The 27,749-nt window shown below is 43.3% G+C and overlaps 1 protein-coding gene and 1 long non-coding RNA gene across 2 annotated transcripts in view; both read left to right on the forward strand.

The window, feature by feature from the left end:
- The first annotated feature begins 9,047 nt into the window (after positions 1 to 9,047).
- LOC134607703 (uncharacterized) lies at positions 9,048 to 9,330 on the forward strand. Its single transcript, XR_010090683.1, has 2 exons — positions 9,048 to 9,078; positions 9,124 to 9,330. It is a non-coding gene; the product is annotated as an uncharacterized LOC134607703 (long non-coding RNA).
- Positions 9,331 to 23,002: 13,672 nt separating this feature from the next.
- LOC134609299 (mucin-2-like) overlaps positions 23,003 to 27,749 on the forward strand; it is a 32,696-nt gene continuing 27,949 nt past the window's right edge. Inside the window, exon 1 of the mRNA XM_063452978.1 lies at positions 23,003 to 23,242. Coding sequence (XP_063309048.1) covers positions 23,182 to 23,242 — 61 coding nt within the window. The 5' untranslated portion in view covers positions 23,003 to 23,181. The remainder of the gene's footprint in view (positions 23,243 to 27,749) is intronic.

Below are 27,749 nucleotides of genomic sequence, written 5' to 3' on the forward strand. Positions count from 1 at the left end.
CTTTTTTCACTGTTATAGATTGAATAGCGGTTAGTTGTATTCAAGCGGGTGTGTCAGGCCTACAGCGTGTACTCTGACAACCTCTGCCACTGCACAGTGCCACTCATATCTGGTCTCACAGTAGCTTGCACGCATACTACCACTAATCCCAAAAAGAAATGACAGGCAGAGGCAGGCCACCCCGCAGGGGCCATCGTGGTCATGGTGCTGTGATTCCCATTGGCCCTAGAATAATGCCCAGTTTTCAGAGGCCACGTACCCTGAACTTGAAAAGTTCTGAGGACATAGTTGAATGGCTAACACAGGACACCCAATCTTCTACAGCTTCCGCTCGGAACCTTGATGCGCCATCCTCCTCCAGCTTAGCTTCGGGCACCTCTCAAGATACCACTCACCCGCCTGCCACCACCAACAAAACTAGCACTACAGCCGCTTCACTTGGTATGTCAGAGGAGTTATTCACACATCCGTTTGAAGAAATTAGTGATGCGCAACCATTATTGCCAGAGGATGTAGATTACAGGGATATGTCTCAGGCAGGCAGCATTACACACATGGACGTACGGTGTGATGATGATGATGTTGTACCCGCTGCTGATTCCTTTGCTGAGTTGTCAGATACAAGTGAAGCGGTTGATGATGACGATGCGTCCATGGATGTCACGTGGGTGCCCGCTCGGCAAGAAGAAGAACAGGACGAAAGTTCAGATGGGGAGACAGAGAGGAGGATGAGGAGACGAGTTGGAAGCAGGGGGAGGTCGTCGCAAGGAGCTACTGGCACAGTCAGACAGCATGCATCGGCACCCGGGGTCAGCCCGACAGCACGCCAATCAATGCATGCTGTGTCCACCACCAGAATGCCGTCATTGCAGAGCTCAGCAGTGTGGCATTTTTTTTGTGTGTCTGCCTCTGACAACAGCGATGCCATTTGCAACCTGTGCCAAAAGAAACTGCGTTGTGGGAAGTCCAACACCCACCTAGGTACAACTGCTTAGCGTAGGCACATGATCGCACATCACAAACGCCTATGGGACCAACACATGAGTACAAGCAGCACGGAAATTCAAAGCCGCCATACTCCTCCTGGACCAGCATCTTCAGCCACGTCAACCACTGCTGTCCTTCTTGCCCCCTCTCAACCATCCGCCACTCCGTCTCCCGCCTTGAGCAGTTCCCGCTCATCTGCCCGCAGTCAGGTGTCTGTCAAGGACATGTTTGAGCGTAAGAAGCCAATGTCAGAAAGTCACCCCCTTGCCCAGCGTCTGACAGCTGGCTTGTCCGAACTATTAGCCCGCCAGCTTTTACCATACAAGCTGGTGGAGTCTGAGGAGCTCAAAAAATTTGTAGCTATTGGGACACCGCAGTGGAAGGTACCCGGACGAAATTTCTTTTCACAAAAGGCAATCCTCAACCTGTATTCGATTGTGCAAAAGGAAGTAATGGCATGTCTGGCACACAGTGTTGGGGCAAGGGTCCATCTGACCACTGATACCTGGTCTGCAAAGCATGGTCAGGGCAGGTATATCACCTACACTGCGCATTCGGTAAACCTGCTGACGGCTGCCAAGCATGGAATGCGTGGCTCTGCAGAGGAGTTGGTGACACCGCCACGACTTGCAGGCAGGCCTGCTGCCACCTCCTCTACTCCTCCTACTCCATCCTCTTCCATAACCTTCTCGGCTGAGTCCTCTTCTGCTGCTGCGTCTTGCTCCACATCAACGGCACCCCCCCAGCTCCCCAGGTACTATTCCACATCCCGGATACGGCAGTGTCACGCAGTCTTGGGTTTGACTTGCTTGAAAGCAGAGAGTCACACGGGACAAGCACTCCTGTCTGCCCTGAATGCACAGGTGGAAAAGTGGCTGACTCCGCAGCAACTGGAGATCGGCAAAGTGGTTTGTGACAACGGAAAATTTTTGTTGGCGGCATTGAAGTTGGGCAAGTTGACACATGTGCCGTGCATGGCACATGTGTGTAATCTGATCATACAACGCTTTGTGCATACGTATACAGGCTTACAGGATGTCCTGATGCAGGCCAGGAAGGTGTGTGGCCATTCCAGGTGTTCCTACACGGCCATGGCGCACTTTGACGATATCCAGTGGCGAAACAACATGCCAGTGAGGCGCTTGATTTGCGACAGCCCGACACGTTGCAATTCAACACTCCTAATGTTCGACCGCCTGCTCCAACAAGAAAAAGCCGTTAATGAATATGTGCTAGGGTGCTAGGACAGCCTCTGGGAAGCTGGGAATTTTTTTGCCACGTTACTGGACGCTCATGCGCAATGCCTGTAGGCTCATGCTTTTGGACATCACTGAGGAGGAGGAACGGGAAATGAGTAGCTCGGCATCCAACCTTGTGGAAATGGGGTCTTTCATGCTGTCGTGCCTGTTGAGGGACCCTCGTATAAAAAGGCTGAAGGAGAACGACCTGTACTGGGTGTCCACGCTACTAGACCCCCGGTATAAGCAGAAAGTGGCGGAAATGTTACCGAATTACAACAAGTCGGAAAGGATGCAGAATTTGCTAAATAAATTTAAAAGTATGCTTTACACAGCGTATAAGGGTGATGTCACAGCACAACGGGAATCTAACAGGGGAAGAGGTGGAAGTCATCCTCCTCCTCCCACGACCACACCGGCAAGGACAGGACGCTTTAAAGACGTGTTGTTGATGGAGGACATGCAGAGCTTTTTAAGTCCTACGCATCGCCACAGCCCTTCGGGATCCACCCTCAGAGAACGACTCGACCGACAGGTAGCAGACTACCTCGCCTTAACTGCAGATATCGACACTCTGAGGAGCAATGAACCCCTTGACTACTGGGTGTGCAGGCTTGACCTGTGGCCTGAGCTATCCCAATTTGCGATAGAACTTCTGGCCTGCCCCGCTTCAAGTGTCCTGTCAGAAAGGACCTTCAGTGCAGCAGGAGGTATTGTCACTGAGAAGAGAAGTCGCCTAGGTCAAAAAAGTCTAGATTACCTCACCTTTATTAAGATGAATGAGGGATGGATCCCGAAGGGACTGACACTGGGCGATACATTCAACTAAAAAAGGCCTGATGAGATGAGCTGCCTTGGGCTAAAAATGGTCCACACGCTGCTGTATTTTAGCTCTGAATGCCGGTTGACTTGCGTGACTTATCCGCCGCCAGCTAGGGTTCAAGCCGCAATGTTTTAGGGCACTTTCTGCCTGGGGAACAAACATCAATTTTTATGGCCGCTGCTACAGCAGCGGCTGCAACATTACCTAATTTTTCAGGCATGTGTACATGCCTAATTTTTCGGCCCTCTGGTGCTGCACTGTGGCTTCAAAAACCAAACCAAAAAAAAGGCACATAACAGGGATTAAACTGATAGGAATAGTACTACTTAACACACCACTCCTATCTGGTGGCACAGTAGATTGCACGTGCAGTGCCCCAAATTTGAAGTAGGAGGACCGACCAAGCATCTTTTTCCATCTCCCGGTTCCTAAAATCGATGCCATATACACGTCCCCTGATAGGGCGCCAGCTCGTTATTCTCTTGGGCGCCAGCTCGTTATTCTCTTTTTCACTTCACTAGGGACACTTTACTGCACTATGGGCACTTAGACCCACTCTTTGTCTTGCACACTGTTATTCCTAGCCAGCATCTGTGATGGGAAATCAGGCAGTCATCTAAACGTTTAGATTGAGATTTAGCTTAGAACACCCTTGAAGGTGTTTAAGGATATTAGGGCTAGTTTAGAGGATTCTTCTTAGACCTCTCTGAGTCTTTATAGCCCTTCTACCTATCCAGCATTTCTGGAAACTAGCTAAGAGAAAGGGTGGCTGTGTGTCTGTGATACATTTAACTTGATATCACCTTATTGACACTTTATCACTCCGGTCTCCATACTCTCTGCCTATACCCATCTATTTAGAGGGAATTTCCTTGCCCCTGCCAATATTATATAATAGGTAATAGTATTACCATTATTACACAATTAGGTCTCTGAGGACAGGTGTCAATCCATATCTGCCAAGTGACCCTATGTAGGGAGAACAGTCCCTATTCTGCTCTGTGTCAGTGTGTATCAGGGGCTCTGAGGACAGGTGTCAATCCATATCTGCCAAGTAACCCTATGTAGGGGGAACAGTCTCTATTCTGCTCTGTGTCAGTGTGTATCATGGGCTCTGAGGACGGGGAACAGTCTCTATTCTGCTCTGTGTCAGTGTGTATCATGGTCTCTGAGGACAGGTGTCAAAACATATCTGCCAAGTGACCCTATGTAGGGGGAACAGTCTCTATTCTGCTCTGTGTCAGTGTGTATCATGGTCTCTGAGGACAGGTGTCAATCAATATCTGCCAAGTGACCCTATGTAGGGGGAACAGTCTCTATTCTGCTCTGTGTCAGTGTGTATCATGGTCTCCGAGGACAGGTGTCAATGCATATCTGCCAAGTGACCCTATGTAGGGGGAACAGTCTCTATTCTGCTCTGTGTCAGTGTTTATCAGGGATCCTTAGGATAGGTGTCAATCCATATCTGCCAAGTGACCCTATGTAGGAGGAACAGTCCCTATTCTGCTCTGTGTCAGTGTGTATCAGGGATCCTTAGGATAGGTGTCAATCCATATCTGCCAAGTGACCCTATGTAGAGGGAACAGTCCCTATTCTGCTCTGTGTCAGTGTGTATCAGAGATCCTTAGGATAGGTGTCAACCCATATCTGCCAAGTGACCCTATGTAGGGGGAATAGTCCCTATTCTGCTCTGTGTCAGTGTGTATCAGGGTCTCTGAGGACAGGTGTCAATCCATATGTCAAGGTGTCAATATGTCATAGGTCAGGTGTCAATCCATATCCATTGTGATTTAGGAATGTTAGTTGATTTATGCCCTTTATTGATTAAAACCAGACTCTGCATCAACTGTGTAATTTTCCATGGGAGTTTTGCCATGGATCCCCCTCTGGCATGCCACAGTCCAGGTGTTAGTCCCCTTGAAACAACTTTTCCATCACTTTTGTGGGCAGAAAGAGTCCCTGTGGGTTTTAAAATCCGCCTGCCCATTGAAGTCAATGGCGGTTCGTCCAGTTCGCCGGTTCGCGAACGTTTGCGGAAGTTCCCGTTCGCTGTTCGCGAAACGAAAATTTCGTGTTCGCGACATCACTATTGAAGACTAGTTTATATGTAAATGTGATAAACATTCCCAAGGATGTAACTGTGCCTTTCAGGTGCTGTATCTTTCCAACTATCTAAACAGAAACTCCCTTTGAAGATATTTCCTGATCTCCCATACACACAGACTTAATCAAGCACAAATTAATCAGATATATAATCATAATATTTTCCCCAACATATATGTTATAAGTTTGTTCTTACTTGTATATGTGATGAAGAAGACGTTGTAAAGAAATATCATATGCTGAGCGCTAAAATATTTTAATTTCGTATGTTTGCCAGCTCTGCACAGATTTCTTTGCTGCACTTCAATTCACTATGTGGATTTAAAAATGAAGAACAAATTAGCTAAACTGGAAAAAATCTCTTTAGCCTAAAATGTGAAATTCACTTTCCAGCATATCTTGATTACATCCACACTTCATTGTATGAGCTCAGACACATTTACAGCATCCGCTACTGCTTAAAGAGTCTCTAAACACCACACTCACTACATCTTAAAGATGATGTCTTTGGCAGTCTCACAAATGTAAACAATGTTGTTTGTAAGAAATAGCAATGTTTACATTTATCAGCCAGCCACTAAAGGCACTTCCTCATCGAAGACTCAATTATTGCCGTACACTGTGAATGCTTCTCATAGAGAAGCACTGGATTTAATTTATCTGATTGTCAGTGTGGCAAAGGCATGCGCCATAGAGCCCTAAGTCTTTTTTACAAGAAGCATTGGATTGACTCATGACTATCAATTCTAATAATCTCACTGTAAGAGGAGCAGTTGCAGGGGCACCGTAACTGGGACAGTCATGGATTAAAGGTAAATTTACCTTTTTTTTTAATTTTATTTAATTTTTATTGTTTTATTTTAAGTAGTCTTGACAATCTACATATATTTATTTATAACGTTGGACTGTTTCTCTGAGTGTGTCTGCGCAGTGCCATGTTTCCCTAATGAGGATAGGGTGTCCGCCTGATGAAGAATCGGTGGGACCAAGAAGACACTCCTTGTGTCAACCCATCTGTTGGTTGCTACCATCCACCCCAAGAGTTTTAATTTATGTTCTCACATGCAAGGCAATTTTTTTATCTTTATAAGTGCCTACTAATGGCGAGTACCATTACAGGTTTTTATTTTGAAGTTTGAAAAAAAACTTTTTTCTTTTTTTTTTGAGCAGTTGAGAATAGTCCAAACAGATTCTTCTCTGTAAGACACATTTGATTTGACCTCAGAGAGGAAAGTAGTGACATCAGAAAAGTGTAAAAGGCATTGAGGAGAACCTCACTGGGATTCCAAATAAGTTTCAACTTATTTAAGGTTTTTTGTGGAGGGAGAAGACCAAATTACTAATGTGCAATAGGACATTCTTAATTAAAAAAAATATTGAGAAAAGGGTTGAAGTAACGCTTTAAGCGATTTTAGTGTTTGATGGGGCTTCTGACTTTTGCTAAAAGGATTGTGCATATTCCCAGGGTGACAATGGCATTGAAATATGTAGGTTGAAAGATAGGAAAGTCCTAACATTTTGGAGATGTGTTGTGTTGCGTTATTATGGTAGATTTATGTTGCAGGATAATTTCCACTTCAATAAGGATTTGCAGTAATTCATTGATACAGCAGGAAGTGACGGAATTTTCAAATGTGGAATTGTGGGTTTTCACCTTAAAATGGCACAGAAACAAAAGCAATGAAAGAGAACAGAGGGTACGTGCCATGAAAAAAAGTTTTCACGGCCAAAAAAGACATCTTAGAGTTACATGCAAACTAGCACAAACTGCTATGCACACTGAAATAACAGGCATTTGGTACATTAAAGTGTAAGCTCAATTGTCAACTTCAATTCAAACCTTTGATTAATTCTACACCAACAAATCACCATGCTGCTTTTAGACAAGAGGAAACAAAATGTATTAACTCTTAATAGGGTACACAAAAAAGGCCCAAATGGTAACAGCAAGAGTAGACCATGAATTTCCATAATAACTGATCCGTTTGAAGACATTAAACAGTCAGGAATCTGTTTCCATCAACGTTATTTGCATATTGCATAGGATTTGCAGTTTAATAACAGTTTGGTAGCTATCTGTTGGTTAATGCCTTAAGGATGGCGGGTGTACTATGCCTTCCTTGGGGACCCGGTCCTAAATGCTGGCGGGTCGGCATAGTACGTCCACGCCATCCTTCCCACTTACCTGATCGCTGGCGATCCCCCGCCGGCGATCGTGATGGGGGGACTTACCTGGCATCCCAAGGTGTCCCCCTGATCGGCCCTTCCAGGCCATGTGATCGCGATGATGTCATGATTGCATGGACTGAATAGCCATCCACAGCAGTGCCTGCAGGAGGCCTGCCTGGAATGACAGGCAGTCCACCCAGTGCCTGTAATAAAGTTTTTTTAAACAGTAAAATTATATACTTAGATCATATATGTATATATACACATATACTATGCCTCTAAGTTTATTTTAATATTAATATTTAATTATATATTAATATTAAAATACACTTAGAATGATATTAATTATATATATAAATATATATATATTTATAATTTTATATATTAATATAAAATTAATACATTGTAACGGATCACCTGGCACCCCGACTGAGTACCTCCGCCAAAGGACCACTTCCTAGCTGAAACTTCCTACCTCGCCATAGCTTGACTCGGGCCCTGTTACCGCCACCTCCCTCCTGGAGTCGAAGGGGAAATTAGCTCTGACACCTCCAGGCGCTGGACGACATTCAGTCCTGGGAACTCTGGAACCAAATGGGGAATTAGCTCTAGTCCTTACAAAGACTTTCCCCGTTGAATCTCCTGCAAGCTGGGACAGCAGACACAGGAGCAAATCTCCTTTCCCTCCAATAAATGGACGACACACAGTTTTGGAGTATAAGCAGGAATCTGAGTTTAATGGAGGCACACTGCCTTTTATACAAGTTTCCCAACAAGGTTGACGCCCAGGTGAACCTTGTTGGGCACAGGACACAAAACATGCAAACCAATAAAAACAGTGTAAAAATGAACGACACTCCCACATACATTATACCTCCCCTCTGCCTGTGATACAATTAAGGTAGATAATACAATAAACTAATTATCCCAAGACAGAAAAAACACATATTTTTATAAAGTCCAACAAGTACTTCAAAATCCAACATATCCCCATAAAAGTCAAATCCCCTGATAGCCCTGATCTGGGTGAACAACATAACCACAAATCACCCAGATCAGAAGAGGGGTTCAGGGAATTCCTGGAAGTCTCTTCTGACCGACCGCACGCATGGTTTCATGCCCAAAACAGGGAGCTTGTTCCCTATGGTTGTTCATAGGAATCACGGCCACCCAGACGAACAATTAGAACATTGAGAAACGTTCCAAGTTGTTAATAGGTGTTAACAAGCTCCAGGGTGGTCCATGTTAATGCGGTTGTTCGGTAAACGAACCATATAGTCCCAATTGCACGAACAGAGCCTGTTTAAAGTATATTAACCAGTTCTGTTGCAGGGGCCATAGTCACAGGATAAAAGGCTGGCAAGTAGTCCCCTCCAAGAACCCATGGCAAACTCACTTGAAAAGGGGAGTTTGTCACATACATAAATAAGTAAAAAATAAAATAAAAAATAATAAATTAATAATAAATTAAATAAAAATTATTTATACATGTGTTATTCAGTTCTAACTGTATTTTGAAGTTAATATATAGATATCAAAATACACTGAAAACAAAATTATATATATATATATATATATATATATATATATTGTTGCGGAGCTGCAATATTATAATCCCAGGATCTCCGCTGGTAGAACACAATAATCCAAGTACAAAGCTGGAAGCAGGCAATATTCCCAAATCCTCCCAAGAACCAGACGAAACACAGTCTGAGAGTCAACTGTCACTTTATTAAAAAAGACTGATATTTAAAGCAGGTCACTCAACTGTCACTTTATTAAAAAAACGGATATTTATAGCAGGTCACTTAACAGGGGTTTCCAAAGATGGGCAGCAGGGGTTTTGGTTGAGGGGACTGGAGGGAGACTACCGTTTCCAGGTCCTCCTCCCATCAGCCCCTGCTGTAACATACAGTAATGAAAACCACGAGGACATAAACCGTTACCTTTCTACTTCAAAATATACAACTTAGTCAGTTTTAATAGCAATGCTAACGAATGGGGAGGATTCGAACAGACATACACAGTACAGCATAAATTAAACATAGCCGGAGACGCCACACTATACCGGAGCGCAGTACACAACAGAAAATAGGCACAACCATTCTATCTTAGGCAGTCCCAAGTGGCTAGGTTTGCCACAATGCTCCCCCAGAACCAAGCCGGCATACACAGTCTGATCCCAACGGATCGGCTTGGGGATGTCCGGGGGAGTGCTCACAGATCATTTCTCAAGTTCTGTCTGTCTGGACAACCCATCGGCGTTACCATTCTGTTTTCCAGGGCGATAATGGATCGTGAAATCAAACGGCTGCAGCGCCAAACTCCAGCGCAACAGCCGGGCATTGTCTCCTGACACCCTGTGTAGCCACACCAACGGGTTGTGATCTGTGAGCAAGGAGAATGGTTGTCCATACAAATAAGGTTGTAACTTTTTGAGGGCCCACACCACGGCCAGGCATTCCTTCTCGATGGCGGCGTAGCTTACTTCCCTTGGTAGTAATTTTCTGCTTAAGTAAGCTACGGGATGTTCTCCGCCATCAGCTCCCACTTGGCTCAGTACTGCCCCCAATCCAAACATGGAAGCGTCTGTGTGAACAAGAAATCGTTTAGTTGGATCAGGGGCAGTTAACACAGGAGCCTTAGTTAATGCAGTTTTTAGTTCATGGAATGCCTGTTCACACTCTGGGGCCCAGTTGACCTGTCGTGGCAAGTTTTTCTTGGTCAAGTCTGTCAGGGGTTTGGCCAGGGCGCTGTAATTGGGCACAAATTTTCTGTAGTAACCAGCGGTACCAAGGAATGCCAATACTTGTGTCTTTGTCCTGGGGGTAGGCCACTTAGCTACTGCCTCTATCTTGGCCGGTTCGGGCCTCTGCTGTCCGCATCCTACCCTGTGTCCCAGGTACTGCACCTCTGCCATCCCTATGTGACACTTGCTAGGTTTTAGTGTCAGCCCTGCCTCTCCAATACGGTCAATGACCACACTAATATGTTTCAAATGATCTGACCAGGTCTGGCTATAAATGGCTATATCATCTAAGTACGCACAGGCGTACTCTTGGAACCCGTCCAGTAGCCGATCTACCATCCTCTGAAAGGTAGCCGGAGCGTTTTTCATCCCGAAAGGCATGACCCGAAATTGATACAGGCCAAACGGGGTGACAAACGCCGACTTGGGGATGGCCTCCTTGGCTAGTGGAATCTGCCAGTATCCCTTACACAGATCAATGGTAGTGAGATACTGGCCTCTTGCCATCCTATCTAGCAGCTCGTCTATACGGGGCATCGGGTAGGCGTCAGACACTGTTTTGTCATTGAGCCTCCGGTAGTCTACACAAAACCGTGTGGTGCCATCCTTCTTGGGTACTAGCACTACCGGTGATGCCCAGGGGCTATCTGAATGTTCGATAACCCCTAACTGCAACATTTCCTCAATTTCTTTCCTCATGTGCTCCCTTACTGCTTCAGGGATACGATACGGAGTTTGTCTCATAGGGAGCTGTCCTGGGGTCTCTACTCGGTGGGTAGCTAACAGAGTGTACCCTGGTAAATTGGAGAAGGTAGCACCTTTTGCCGCAATCAACTCCTGTACCTGGGCACGCTCCTGGGGACGTAGCCGCTCCCCCAGCTGCACACCTGTAGCGTTTTCTGCAGAATCTTCCTTTTCTAACATGTCTGGTAAGGGCAGATTCTCATAATCCTCAGTGGCTGGGGCACAGATGGCTGCTACCTCCTCTATTCTCTGGTGATAGGGTTTGAGCATGTTCACATGGAGCATGCGTCGTTTCCCTACCCCAGAGCACGGGCCGATCACATAAGTGGTGTCACATCTCTGTTCTACCACTTGGTATGGGCCCTGCCAGGTGGCCTGTAGCTTGTCTGTGCGGACAGGTTTCAAAATTAGAACTTTCTGTCCCACCTGAAAGCTACGGTCTCTGGCTCCCCTATCGTACCACCGGCGCTGTCGCCGCTGAGCCGCCCGGAGGTTCTCCCGTACGGTTTGGGTCAGAGCCTCCAAGCGGTCCCGAAACTCCAGCACGTATGGCACAATGGGGACTCCATCTGCACTGCTCCCCCCCTCCCAATGCTCTCTAATTAAGTCTAGGGGTCCTCTCACCCTTCTCCCAAACAATAACTCAAATGGAGAGAAGCCGGTAGATTCCTGTGGCACTTCTCGGTACGCAAAAAGCAGATGGGGTAAAAACCTCTCCCAGTCCTTATGGGACTCCCCAAATGTCCTGAGCATCTGCTTCAAGGTACCGTTAAAGCGCTCACATAACCCATTGGACTGCGGGTGATAGGCAGAATTTACAATTGGCTTAATGCCACATAACTTCCATAGCTGGTGGGTCACTTCGGCTGTAAATTGGGTCCCCCTATCCGAAATTATCTCTTGGGGAAATCCCATCCTGGAAAATATCTTCATCATAGCTTCGGCTACCGTTTCTGCTTGTATATTGGAAAGGGCTATAGCCTCCGGGTACCGGGTGGCATAATCTACAATGGTCAGAATATACCGCTTGCCGGAAGGGCTAGGCTTGGACAGTGGTCCTACTATATCCACTGCTACTCTGCTAAAGGGTTCTTCAATAATGGGAAGGGGGCACAATTTTGCTTTGTGGCGGTCACCCCTTTTTCCCACTCTCTGACAAATGTCACATGTCTGACAATACTGTCTTACATCTCTAGATATACCTGGCCAGAAAAATGCATGTGTCAATCTGTACCTCGTTCTTGTCATCCCTAAATGCCCAGACAGCGGAATATCGTGGGCAATTCTAAGCAGTTCCTGCCGGTATTTCTGGGGCACTATAAGCTGCTTATTAGTCACATGTACAGACCCCCCTACCACCCGCTCAGCAACACGATACAACAGATTTTTCTCCCATACATACTGTTCTCCCTCTAAACCTGTCTGACCAGCTGTCGCCTTATCCTTATATATTTGCAACGTGGGATCGTTTTTAACCTCTGCCTCAAAGTCAGTCGGGGTATCCCAGGAAACACGGGTTACACGGGGTACATTGTCTCTTACCTGAGCCTCAGAGTGTGTGGAAGATGAAGCCGTGGTGCGAGCCTGCTGACGGGTGGTCACTGGATATGCCTCATGGCGAGGACTTTGGGGCACAAAAGTGGAAGTCATTTGCCCCAGGTCATTCCCCAAAACAACATCAGCTGGTAACTTGTGCATCAGCCCCACCTCCACCATACCTTCCCCCGCACCCCAATTCAGATGTACCTTGGCAGTTGGTAGCCGGTACATGGCACCCCCTGCTACCCGGACTGCTACCGATCCCCCGGTATGTGCTGATCCTGACACCAAATGCGGGGCAACCAAAGTTAAGGTAGCGCCGGAATCACGTAGCCCCTGTACCTCTTTCCCTTCCAGAGTCACGGTCTGGCGATGTGGTTGTCGGTTGTCAGTAGCATGGATGGACATTACATCGTGCAAAATGCCCAGGGGTTCATCAGCCGACTCAAGCGGCACTCCTGGCAAAGTTGGCTCTGTATGATAATAATGGGCAGCTGCCCGCGGGGCCATATTCTGCCGGAGCTGATTCCAGCTCTGGCGGCTCCGGTTTTGGGTGCACTCCCGGGCCATGTGCCCCCATTGCTTACAGGCATGGCACTGGATGTTGGCCCTGCCATTATAACGGGAGTGGGGAGGTTGTCCCACAAGTGCTGGTCTGGATGGTGCTGTCGCTAGGGCAGGAGCAATAACTGGAAACGGTTGCGGGTTGGGTTTTGCATACCCTCGGTTATTATTTTTATGATGCCTCCTAGCATCATAATGTTGGTCGGCCAATCGTGCCGCTTCGGTTAGGGTGTGAGGATTTCGGTCATTCACCCATTCTTGAGCCTCTGGCGCCAGGCCATTACAAAACTGCTCCAGTAGCAACATCTGGCGTAACTCCTCCATGGTGGTAGCTCTGCTGGCTTGTATCCAGCCTTGTGAGGCTTGGTCAAGCTTGTGTGCCCACTCCGCATGTGAGTCTTTGTCCCCTTTTTTCAATTCTCGGAACTTGCGCCGGTATGCCTCTGGGGTAATGGCATACCTTTCTAATAGCGCCTGCTTTACCTTGTCATAATTCTTGCTGTCCTCTCTGGGTACAGCCCGGTAGGCGTCTGCTGCACGCCCAGACAGTTTGCCTGCCAACAAGGGTACCCACATAGCTTGCTCTACATCATGCAAGTCACACAATCTTTCAAAATCTTGCAAGAATCCATCTATTTCGTCTTTATCCTCGCAAAAAGTTTTAAATGCATGATGTGGTATTTTTGGCCTTCCCTGGCCCACAGTTGAAACAGCAGCGGTTTCTGCTTGAGGTGAGAAGGCTTGATTCCTTTGCGCCATCACGTACTCCTGTGCATCCGCCGAAATTATGGTCATAATTTCTGGAGATACTGGAGCGGGCCAAAATGCCAATCTTGTCCTCATTTCTCGTTCAAATGGGGTCTCCTCCAAGTTTGCTGGGGGGTGTAGCTCTACGAGCTCGGTCTCCTTCCATTAGCTCGGCAATAAGTCTTGCTTTAGGCTAATTGCTGGCTATCTTACCCCTGGCTTCCAACAGCTCCTTTAACGTTTGCCGTTTCAATATGGTGTAGTCCGTCCCCATTCACTTCTGCATCTGTATCAATTGCCTTCTGCTTTCCAGTATGTCAATTCCAATTGTATAAACAGCGTTTTTCCTGCTGTACGGTTGGATCCCGCCGCTTGCCACCAATTGTTGCGGAGCTGCAATATTATAATCCCAGGATCTCCGCTGGTAGAACACAATAATCCAAGTACAAAGCTGGAAGCAGGCAATATTCCCAAATCCTCCCAAGAACCAGACGGAACACAGTCTGAGAGTCAACTGACACTTTATTCAAAAAGACTGATATTTAAAGCAGGTCACTCAACTGTCACTTTATTAAAAAAACGGATATTTATAGCAGGTCACTTAACAGGGGTTTCCAAAGATGGGCAGCAGGGGTTTTGGTTGAGGGGACTGGAGGGAGACTACCGTTTCCAGGTCCTCCTCCCATCAGCCCCTGCTGTAACATACAGTAATGAAAACCACGAGGACATAAACCGTTACCTTTCTACTTCAAAATATACAACTTAGTCAGTTTTAATAGCAATGCTAATGAATGGGGAGGATGCGAACAGACATACACAGTACAGCATAAATTAAACATAGCCGGAGACGCCACACTATACCGGAGCGCAGTACACAACAGAAAATAGGCACAACCATTCTATCTTAGGCAGTCCCAAGTGGCTAGGTTTGCCACATATATATATATATATAAAATAAAATACAAGTAGTGTTGCACTCACTGTAGACAATGTTTAGTGCCGGATGCTTGTCTGGCGAAGATATAAAGAAAAAGGTAGATAGCACTCCACGGACTCAATCTTCAAATAAAAATTAACTTTTAATGCTCCAAGTTAAAAAATCAACGTTTCAGTCTGACCAATCAGACTTTCATCAGGACAAGGTTAGCAAGTAACAAGATTATACATATATACCACACCAATAAACACTAATCAAACAGTGTACTTACCACACCTGGCTGGGTGCAAGCCTCCACAAGCCGTCCGGTCAATTGCCGCGCCGAAAATGCCGGTCGCGTGTGGATGACATCATCACGCATCGCATTGCGTCCATCCAGTGCCCGGCACTACGAGGGGCGTCTCCATGGCAACCAGACGCTACCCTACCTTAGCGGGCGTGGACCGAGGCTTACAGGGTCTGCCTCCCACCAGATCAAAGTGTGGTTACATTCACCCACTGCCAAAATAAGAAAATAACATAAAGCACACATAAAAAGAAATACACTCAATATATATACATAAAAACTAATATTAGAGCTGGGGGACAGACCAAAAGACCATATCTTGAAAGTTGTGGGCATTGCTAATCACTCTGGGGTTGATAAATTCCAAATTGGTCCTCATTCGACCACCTAACATGAAGGGAATTTTATTGTAGCACATATAGATAGCCAAGGATAGACGCTGGTCACCTTAATTACACCTGATCAGGAGGAGAGTGGGTCACTAGTTAAAAATAGGATCAATGTATGACTGTAAATACCGGACAGGTAGGGCTATAATTACTCCTCCGTACTCTGAAGACTCATAGCCTTTCCCCCAGGGTGGGCTCATGAGTTAATTCAGGTATATTCTGGATTCATTGTAACGTAGCCTGAACCAAAGAGTATCAATTATAAAAATACTGCTAGAGAATATTTCTCATTAAGTCCCTTTGGTGCAATCGTATCCAGAGTTCTGATCCAGTGGATTTCTCTCTCTAGGAGCATTTTCTTCCGGTCTCCCCCTCTCCTCGGTAATGGAATGTGATCAATCGCCATTAATTTGAGTGACAGGAGGGTATGTCCTAATTCCAAAAAATGTCTAGCAACGGGAAATTCCGAAACCCCATCACGATATGCAACTCGAATATTCAAGCGATGGTTTCGAATCCGTTCCCTTAAAGGTAGATCGGTTTTGCCTATGTAAACTAGGCCGCAGGAACATGACAGTTTGTAAATGACGAAATCACTAGTACAGGTCAAGCAATGTTTAATAGTGTACTGTTTACCAGTGTGGGGATGTGAGAACGTGCGCCCTGGGACCATATGTCCACAGGTAACACATCCCAGACATCGGTAGCACCCATGGTTACTAATAGTTGTTTTGGTGTCGTAGCAGTGACAAGGATCTGTCTTCACAAGTAAGTCTCTCAAACTCTTGTTTCTCATGTAGCTCATCATTGGTGGAAAAGCAAATTCCTTGGGAAGAGTGGTGTCATTGCTAAGTATTTGCCAGTTCATGTTGACAGCTCTTCTTAATGCTAAGGAGGCTGTGTTGTAAATTGTTGGGAACACCAAACGTTGAATTGTGTTGTTAGAACTCGCCTTCTGCTGCTGGCATTTCAGTAGGGCTTTATTCAGGGTTGCTTTCTTATAGCCCCGTTCAAGGAACTTGTCCCTCATGGTGTTGATTTGTTCCTGCGCTTTAACAGGGGCCGAATTGTTCCTGAAAACCCTCAGGAACTGAGAATATGGTAAGGAAGCTTTCAGATGGCTTGGATGGAAGCTATCAGCATGTAAGAGTGTATTGCGGTCGGTGGGTTTGATGAACAAAGTGTATATAATTCTACTGTTTTCAATACCCACTCTCACGTCAAGGAAGTCGACAGTGGTCCTACTGGCTGTCATGGTCAGTTCGATATTGGGGCTCGCCGTATTGATTGTGGCTACCATGTCAGAAACAGTGTCAGGGTCACCTCTCACTATGAAGAACAGGTCATCAATGAACCGTGCATACAATAAAATCTTAGTCTTGAATGGTTCCAGAATATGTTGCATCTCAAATTTATACATATAGCAGTTGGCATACATGGGTGCCATGGCTGCCCCCATCGAGGTACCCGCCACCTGGTGATACCAGTTGTTCTCAAAGCGAAAATATAGTTGCATGTTAACACTGCTTCTAGTAGTTCCATTACAAATTCGATGGGTGGACCTTGGTAATGTGAAGATTCTGCCAGTACTTGTCTAGTAGCTGCTATACCGTCAGGGTGGGGGATGACAGTATATAGGCTGTTGATGTCACAAGTCAAGAGCATAACTGGTTCAGGAGGTAATTCCACTGCAGAAATTAATCGTAGGAAAGATGGTGTGTCTTTCAGGCATGTCGAGAGATTAGCCACTGTCTCCTTCATAAGAAAATCAAGCCATTGGGCTATTGGTTCCAGGATTCCCTCTTTAGCTGACACAATGGGCCGACCGGGAGGTTTTTCAACGTTTTTATGCACTTTCGGTAGAGTATACAGGATGGGTGTCCTGGGATTTGACGGTGTCAGAAATTCATATAATTCATAAGTTAGATAGTCAGCTTCAAGGCCTCTCTTGAGTATCCTATCCAAATGACTTTGCAATTGCGTCGTGGGGTCCTTGGGGATCTGAAGGTACGTTTGCTGGTAACACAGTTGGTTGAGGATCTCTTCTCGATAATCCGCATAGTCCAATACAACTATGCCTCCCCCCTTGTCAGCTGGTCTTATCACGATTTTACTATCAAAGTGACTAGCAGGACTACAGTAGATAGAAGTAGGCTCATTTTGCCTTTATTCTTTCAGGTTTTTTCATAGACATTTTTATAGTGTAGTGTGACAGTTCACACTCGGGTATTTATTTGGATGTTTCACAATAGTGTGCTCCCCAGAGTGATTAGCAATGCCCACAACTTTCAAGATATGGTCTTTTGGTCTGTCCCCCAGCTCTAATATTTGTTTTTATGTATATATATTGAGTGTATTTCTTTTTATGTGTGCTTTATGTTATTTTCTTATTTTGGCAGTGGGTGAATGTAACCACACTTTGATCTGGTGGGAGGCAGACCCTGTAAGCCTCGGTCCGCGCCCGCTAAGGTAGGGTAGCGTCTGGTTGCCATGGAGACGCCCCTCGTAGTGCCGGGCACTGGATGGACGCATGCGCGATGCGTGATGATGTCATCCACACGCGACCGGCATTTTCGGCGCGGCAATTGACCGGACGGCTTGTGGAGGCTTGCACCCAGCCAGGTGTGGTAAGTACACTGTTTGATTAGTGTTTATTGGTGTGGTATATATGTATAATCTTGTTACTTGCTAACCTTGTCCTGATGAAAGTCTGATTGGTCAGACTGAAACGTTGATTTTTTAACTTGGAGCATTAAAAGTTAATTTTTATTTTAAGATCGAGTCCGTGGAGTGCTATCTACCTTTTTCTTTATATATATATATATATATATATATATATAAATATATACATAAATATATACGTATATTAATATATATATATGTGTGTGTGTATATATATATATATATACACATATGTAAAAATATCAAAAAATAAAGGCTTGCACTCACGGTCTGTTGTTAGAATTAAAACTCTTCTTCTTTATTCAAAATTGCTTAAAACATAGTTGCTGTCATCTTATCGACGTTTCAGCCACATCAGTGGCTTTCATCAGGATCAACTCAGCTTACAAAAAGCTGAGTTGATCCTGATGAAAGCCACTGATGTGGCTGAAACGTCGATAAGATGACAGCAACTATGTTTTAAACAATTTTGAATAAAGAAGAAGAGTTTTAATTCTAACAACAGACCGTGAGTGCAAGCCTTTATTTTTTGATATTTTTACATATGTTTTGGCTATGGCTGGAATGCACCCGGCATTTTTTGACAATCTGTGAGTGTGTGTGCTGGGTACAATTGGATACTATATATACACACACATATATATATATATATATATAGTCGCTCTCTATATATATATATATGAAAATATTTTTTTAAAAATCCATATATACGTGTGTGTGTGTGTATCTATCTATCTATCTATATATATATATATATATATACACATATGTATTTATATAATATTTTTACTTAATTGTCATTTTATTAATTACGATTTGAGGGACCTGCCTGACAACCGAGGAATAAATTCCACAGAATTCATTTCGCAAACCCTATATTTAACCCTGTAACTTTCCAAGACACCATAAAACCTGTACATGAGGGGTACTGTTTTACTCGTGAGACCTTGCTGAATACAAATGTGCACTTTATTGTTGTAACAGCTGACTGTATTATGACATTCACAGTTAAAATGCCATGCAGAACTAAAAAAAAATAATTTTTTTAAAATATTTTATTCATATTAAATTATGTTTCGTATATTAATATTTGTTATGAAAGGAAAGCCCTTTTTCTCCTGAACAAAATGACGTATAATAATATGAAAGAGGTGAATTTTGGTTGAACAGACATATAGCGCAAATTCAAAGTTTTGTTTACGTATTATTTTGATCTGAACTTCATGTATTTTTTTAATCAGTTTTATGAAAGTTTGTGCATTGTATGAGCCTGTATAATTCCACAATAATAGAATACGGAGGACACCCAAGGATATGGTCTATTCTATACAGGACTTATTATAAGGCTGCGTTGGTTCTGTGTGGCTAATTATTTGGTTTTGGCTTCGACCAGTCAAGAAATGAGAAATTTACGACCACAATAAATCTACTGCAGTCTGTAGGTAACAATTCTGACTTTGCCCCCAGCAGTCCTTTGTGAATTAGTTTCAGAGCCTAGAGTGGCCGAAAGAGAAGCAAGTCTGTAATATCCTGCTCTGCAGGTTCCGAACTCTGTCATCTGACGGCTTGAAACCAAAACAGGCAGTGGTCCGTGCAGCTAAATGGTGTTTCTGTTTGTTTTCTCTTTAAATTTGTCGTAACTGCTGCATCACAGCCACATGCGACTGGTGCTGTCTGAGCCTGTTTAAACACATATTAAGACCAGGAAAGGAAACTGAGCTTGGCCAGGGTAAATGAGCTTCTAACCAAAGATCACATGAAATCGACGGAGGCAAAATGGAAAGACCAAGGACTTACATGAGGTTTTTTTTCTGGATGTACAAATTAGAAAAAAAAAAGGACTAAAAATAACCCACTTTTACTATAATATTGTAATAATGATTGTGACAGTTTTCCTGTAAAGAGACAGATATACAATGATGCATTTATGGTCACAGAACTCTGACGTTAATATTTTATTCCTTTTTAGAACTTGAAATGTTACATAAAGTCATATTCTCCATCCAACTTCTTCTGTCTCCTTACAACTTTTTGTCTCTGCACTCCTTGAATGGCTCATACATACCACATTGGCTAATTTCCTTGAATGTAATTCCGTAGTCGACCCTCTTCGATCTGGCTGGTCTTTGCAATGTTAAAGTACTGTTTGTGCTGACGGTAGACATATTTGTATAATGCATTCATAATGTTGTTTTTGAAACTGAGTCTCTCAGAAACAGAACTTCTTCATTTTCCTTCTTCAAGCTTTCTTCCTCCATTGTTAGTATCTATTCTGGCTTACGGTTCTACCATCAACTTGCTTTCTTCACATCCTCTTTACTCTGACATTTCTTCACTCCACAAATTTAATCAAACTCCAAAACCAACCACTTTCATCTAAAAATCCACCTTATGTGCTAACACCAAAGCAACTAACACATTTGTCCATGTTCTAATTATCTCCTGCATCGACTATTGCAAGCTGCTCCTCATTGTGTCTAATGTCCAAATTGTACCCTTACAACCCATAATGAATGGGTGTCTAATGTCCAGATTGTCCCCTTACAACCCATAATGGATGGGTGTCTAATGCCCAGATTGTCCCCTTACAACCCATAATGAATGGGTATCTAATGCCCAGATTGTCCCCTTACAACCCATAATGGATGGGTGTCTAATGCCCAGATTGTCCCTTATAACCTGTAATGAATGGGTGTCTAATGCCCAGATTGTCCCCTTACAACCCATAATGAATGGGTGGCTAATGCCCAGATTGTCCCCTTACAACCCATAATGAATGGGTGGCTAATGCCCAGATTGTACCCTTACAACCCATAATGAATTGGTGTCCAATGCCCAGATTGTCCCCTTACAACCCATAATGAATGAGTGGCTAATGCCCAGATTGTCCCCTTACAACCATAATGGATGGGTGTCTAATGCCCAGATTGTCCCCTTACAACCCATAATGAATGGGTGGCTAATGCCCAGATTGTACCCTTACAACCCATAATGAATGGGTGTCTAATGCCCAGATTGTCCCCTTACAACCCATAATGAATGGGTGACTAATGCCCAGATTGTCCCCTTACAACCCATAATGAATGGGTGGCTAATGCCCAGATTGTCCCCTTACAACCCATAATGAATGGGTGTCTAATGTCCAGATTGTCCCCTTACAACCCATAATGAATGGGTGTCTAATGCCCAGATTGTCCCCTTACAACCCATAATGGATGGGTGTCTAATGCCCAGATTGTCCCTTATAACCCGTAATGAATTGGTGTCTAATGCCCAGATTGTCCCTTATAACCCATAATGAATGGGTGGCTAATGCCCAGATTGTACCCTTACAACCCATAATGAATGGGTGTCTAATTCCCAGATTGTCCCCTTACAACCCATAATGAATGGGTGTCTAATGCCCAGATTGTCCCCTTACAACCCATAATGGATGGGTGTCTAATGCCCAGATTGTCCCTTATAACCTGTAATGAATTGGTGTCTAATGCCCAGATTGTCCCTTATAACCCATAATGAATGGGTGGCTAATGCCCAGATTGTACCCTTACAACCCATAATGAATGGGTGTCTAATGTCCAGATTGTACCCTTACAACCCATAATGAATGGGTGTCTAATGCCCAGATTGTCCCCTTACAACCCATAATAAATGGGTGGCTAATGCCCAGATTGTCCCCTTACAACCCATAATGGATGGGTGTCTAATGCCCAGATTGTCCCTTATAACCTGTAATGAATGGGTGTCTAATGGACAGATTGTCCCTTATAACCTGTAATGAATTGGTGTCTAATGCCCAGATTGTCCCTTATAACCCATAATGAATGGGTGGCTAATGCCCAGATTGTACCCTTACAACCCATAATGAATGGGTGTCTAATGTCCAGATTGTACCCTTACAACCCATAATGAATGGGTGTCTAATGCCCAGATTGTCCCCTTACAACCCATAATGAATGGGTGTCTAATGCCCAGATTGTCCCCTTACAACCCATAATGAATGGGTGTCTAATGCCCAGATTGTCCCCTTACAACCCATAATGGATGGGTGTCTAATGCCCAGATTGTCCCTTATAACCTGTAATGAATGGGTGTCTAATGCCCAGATTGTCCCTTACAACCCATTATGGATGGGTGTCTAATGCCCAGATTGTCTCATTACAAGCCAAAAGGAATGCTCATTTCCTGATACCCCTCTCATCCCATTTCTCAATCCTCTGCCAGTCCTTACATTGGCTCCCTATAAGCTTACATCCCTAGCCCTTAGTCTTTGCCTATCTTCCATTACAGTGCCCTATGTTCATATCCGTAGTTATAAACAAGTATTGAACCCTCTGCTCTTCCAACAACTTTTGCTAGTGCCTGCACCTCCAAATCTCACCTACCAGGTCCTGCTAGGGCTGTGCTAGTCATATGTTTCCATCAATTAAACTTCCCCAACTTCTCAAAATTCCTTAAACCCACCCTCTAGGAAGGCATATCAAGTGCCTCCTCTCCTTGTTTTAACTAATCCAGTTTATCCTCAATCCAGGCTTTGTGATGATTATAGACATATCCTGTTACTACACCATCCAAGCCATTATTTTATACATAAAATAATGTACTTCCATTAACCTTTGTGCAAAGGTATTCATTTAGATTGTAAGCTCTTTAAACAGGGCATTGACGATGTCTTTCGGCAGTCAAAACTTTTCTTGTTGAATTTACCTTCCTGTTGTACTATACTGCAGTATATCTTTTAAAGTATATAAAAAACATTGTTATTATTTGATTATTTATATAGCGCCATCAGATTCCGTAGCGCTGTACAATGCGATGTACATGTACTAATTATATAAATAAAATAAATATGCTGCAAAAAAACTAAATGAAATATCTGTTTTAGCTAAGTGATGGTCAGACCAGACAGGTATTTCAAGGAAATTCTAGTAACAGACTGTGTGTGCTCGTTCTGCCCAGTTGTTTATTAACCTTTCTCTATTCTTCAAAAGGGTTTTTAAGTCACTGAGTTTTCCTCTTATGCTGACAGATGAAAGAATGTTCTGCTCTGAGCACAGGTAACTCCTTCCCTACAATGGGTTAATGTTCAGAGTTTTCTTATTTGTCGGAAGCTTGTAGCACAGCTATTTGGATTGAGGAAGAAGTCTTAAGAAGCATTTTACAGATGACACACAGGATAAGGAGAGGGCTTTGTATCGGAGAGGGGAGCTTTTAAACCTGGAACATGACCCCTAGAAATGGCTGCATTCTCTACGGGATAACACTAATATTTCTCATAATTTCGGGTAAGTCGTTTTATATTTATCAAATGTTTTAAAGATTATAAACTGGTTTGAGCAAGACTTTTTCTATCTCTTGTCTTGTTATATTCACCATGTTAAATATCCCCAATCTGTAATTGTAAAGCGTTACAGAATATTTGGCGCTATTTAAATTCTAAGAATAAGAATAATAATTTTACAGCCTAACACACTTGTAATGTGAGCAGTTGCAAAGTTGTAATTGCAAAGGTCTATCCCCAATATCCCAAATACCCGCCATATATTTCCAGTTCACTTATATTGCAGCTCAGCCATTCCGGTCTAAAATGTGCAATTCTCTTGCCAATTCAGCAATTCCTAGCCCAGTGTATGACTCCAAATACATTTTAGACAATAATATAGAAATGATTTTCCATTTTTATAATGCACATTTTTACTAGAGTGAGAATTCAGTGAATTGAATTTCATATTAAGGCCAAGTTAACAAACTAGATTCAAAATCGAGTTAGTTCTTGTCCGCTATGGTTCCAGTCTGATTACTTTGGCTTTAAATTTGCTATTTACTTATACTTCTCATTTTAGTGAATGACCCTGTGGGTATGTTTTAGACATTACTATAAAAATTACTTATTTATTTTATTAATTTATAAAATATTTTATCCGGAAAGATACGTTGAGATTTCTCTCGTTTTCAAGTGTGTCCTGGGTTCACAAAACATTGCATTGATACAATAGGGTACAATAAAATACAAAAACAATATTAATATACAATAAATATAAAATTTAACACAAAACAGGTAGGAAATATATAATCACCCATAGCACGTGCATTCTGTTTTGAGGTATGTAGAGAGGGATCTCTTAAAGGACTTTAGACTTGGGGAAGATGTTAAAGTGTGCAGGAGATCGTTCCACACTTGCAGCGCTCTGTAGGAGAAGGAGGATCGGGACGCTTTCTTTTTGTATTGAGGCAGACTAAATCAAGTGCTGGTACTGGATCGGAGATTATAGGAGGTGGGAAAAGCTGAGGAGAGCATTCTGCTCAGGTAGAGTAGGAGTTTCCCAGAAAAGCTCTTAAACACAAGACTGGAAAGATGAAGGGTTGTTTAGTTCTTTTAGCATGTCACAATGGTGGGTCCTGAAATTACATTGTAGCACAAATCTTCAGGACGAGTTTTACAATGTATTAAGTTTATTAATGTGGGATTGCGGTGCAGGTGCATATACTACATCCCCATAATCAATGATTGGCATCAGCATTTGCTGTACAATCTCTTCCTTTACTGTAGGGCTTAGGCAGGATTTGTTTCTGTACAGGGCACCTAGTTTTGGATAAAGTTTAGATGCAAGTTGTTCTAAGTGGAGGCCAAAAGATAGATTGGGGTCTAACAACATACCCAAGTATTTGAAAGAGTGGATTGCGGTCAGTGTGCTATTTGAATTTGTTTTGATGGATAGGTGGGAATTGTGTAATTTGTGTAATTTGGGTACTGTTCCAAAGATCATTGTGACAGTTTTGTCAGTGTTTAGGAAGAGTTTGTTTTTGTGATCCACTTTTCTACCTCTATAAACTGGTCTTGGAGCACAGCCTCAAGCTGCGGTAGATCGGCTTTGCTTGCTAGATCATTGTGTCGTCTGCGTACATGTGTACATTTGAGGATTTGCAGACATTTGGCAGATCATTTATAAATAATGTAAATAGTAGGGAGCCGAGAATGGAACCTTGGGGAACACCACACGTGACTGGTAGAGGGAGGGAGTCGCTGTCAGAAATGGACACATATTGTGAGCGATCCGATACATACGATTGAAACCAGGTTAGCGAACAATCACCAATTCCTGAGTTTTTGAGTTTGTGCAGTAGAATGTCGTGGTATACTGTGTCAAAGGCCTTTGCAAAATCATGGAAAATAGCTCCAGTTAGGTCTCCTTGTTCCATGCCAGTTTGGATGTCATTGCAAACTTTTAAGAGGGCAGTTGTAGTGGAGTGATTCTGGCGAAAGCCCGATTGATCAGGGGTCAGATAGTTTGATTGTTGGTAATACTCACATAGTTGCGTATGGACTAAGTATGCATTTTTCTAAGATTTTTGACAATACTGGGAGCAATAATATTGGGCGATATTTAGAAACCAAAGTAATGTCACCACTTTTATGGATAGGCACTACTCTCGCAGTCTTCCAAAGTTTGGGTATGTATCCAGACACCAAAGATTCGTTAATTAGGGTTGCGACGGGTTTAGCAATTGCCGGCGCACTGAGCTTCAACAGCATTGCTGGGATTTGATCAGGTCCAGACTGGTTTTTCATTTTTAGATTATTTAGGTGTTTTTTAATGACACTACTTGATACAGGTCTAAAAATGAACTTGTCAATATTGGGCCTTAGCAAATTTAGTGGGGCCTGATCTACATTTGTAGTTTCAGGATGTGTGTCATTTATTAGCTTGGCAATCAGGGCAGTGGAGCATCCGACAAAATAATTGTTAAAGGCATTTGCTACATCTAAGGGAAGTTGCAGGGTTTGGTTATCCACTTTGACAGTGGAGGGTTGGGAGTGGATTGGGGAAGTTCGTAAATTATTTATGACTTTCCAAAAGTTTCTAGGATTTGATAGGTTATTTTTCAGATTTTCACAGAAATATTGGGCATTGGCCAATTTTGTTTGTGTTGTGCATATATTTCGCCATTGTCTATATGCACAGTGATCATTCATAGAGCCAGTACGCTTGAACTTTGACCACAAAGAATCCCTAAACTGGTACAATTGGACGAGGTCAGCTGTGATCCAGTTCATATGTGCTCCTTTTACTCTCACCTTTCAGCAGTGGGGCATGCCACTTGTCACTGTACTTAGTTGTACCAATTAACCCATAGTTAAAGGAAATATTGCAATAATGTTTATGAGTAGTAAATCCTGTACTTTTAGCCATGCACCATCTCCCTATACAATCATTAATTCATGGAAAATTCATGTTTAGGGCTTGAAAAATGAAGGCTGATTCAGTTAATCTATTAATACATCAGGCATCACCATCTAGGTTTAACAATGATCAATCCAGATGGAGCACAATCCCTGCTGCTTTAGCGCTGAATACTGCGACATAGAACCAATAGATCCAGCGCTGAATACTGCGACATAGAACCAATAGATCCAGTGCTGAATACTACGACATAGAACCAATAGATCCAGCACTGAATACTAAGACATAGAACCAATAGATCCAGCACTGAATACTACGACATAGAACCAATAGATCCAGTGCTGAATACTACGACGTAGAACCAACAGATCCAGCGCTGAACGCTACGGCGTAGAACCAATAGATCCAGCGCTGAATACTAAGACATAGAACCAATAGATCCAGTGCTGAATACTACGACATAGAACCAATAGATCCAGTGCTGAATACTACGACATAGAACCAATAGATCAGCGCTGAATACTAACACATAGAACTAATAGATCCAGTGCTGAATACTATGACATAGAACTAATAGATCCAACGCGGAATACTACGACATAGAACCAATAGATCCAGCGCTGAATACTACGACATAGAACCAATAGATCCAGTGCTGAATACTACGACATAGAACCAATAGATCCAGTGCTGAATACTACGACAAAGAACCAATAGATCCAGCGCTTAATACTACGACATAGAACTAATAGATCCAGCGCTGAATACTATGACATAGAACCAATAGATCAAGTGCTGAATACTACGACATAGAACTAATAGATCAAGCGCTGAATACTAAGACATAGAACTCATAGATCCAGCGCTGAATACTGCGACATAAAACCAATAGATCCAGCGCTGAATACTACGACATAGAACGAATAGATCCAGCGCTGAATACTACGACATAGAACTAATAGATCCAGCGGTGAATACTGCGACATAGAACTAATAGATCTAGCGCTGAATAATGCGACATAGAACCAATAGATCCAGCGCTGAATACTGCGACATAGAACCAATAGATCAAGCGCTGAATACTGCGACATAGAACCAATAGATCCAGCGTTGAATACTATGACATGGAACCAATAGATCCAGTGCTGAATACTACGACATAGAACTAATAGATCCAGCGCTGAATACTGCGACATAGAACAATTAGATCCAGCACTGAATACTAAGACATAAAACCAATAGATCCAGCGCTGAATACTACGACATAGAACTAATAGATCCAGCGCTGAATACTACGACATAGAACTAATAGATCCAGCGCTGAATACTGCGACATAGAACCAATAGATTAAGTGCTGAATACTACGACATAGAACCAATAGATCCAGCGTTGAATACTATGACATGGAACCAATAGATCCAGTGCTGAATACTACGACATAGAACTAATAGATCCAGCGCTGAATACTGTGACATAGAACCAATAGATCCAGCACTGAATACTACGACATAGAACCAATAGATCCAGCGCTGAATACTACGACATAGAACCAATAGATCCAGCGCTGAATACTAAGACATAGAACCAATAGATCCAGCGCTGAATACT

Source organism: Pelobates fuscus, chromosome 4 (assembly GCF_036172605.1).
Source record: "Pelobates fuscus isolate aPelFus1 chromosome 4, aPelFus1.pri, whole genome shotgun sequence".
Taxonomy (NCBI): domain Eukaryota; kingdom Metazoa; phylum Chordata; class Amphibia; order Anura; family Pelobatidae; genus Pelobates; species Pelobates fuscus.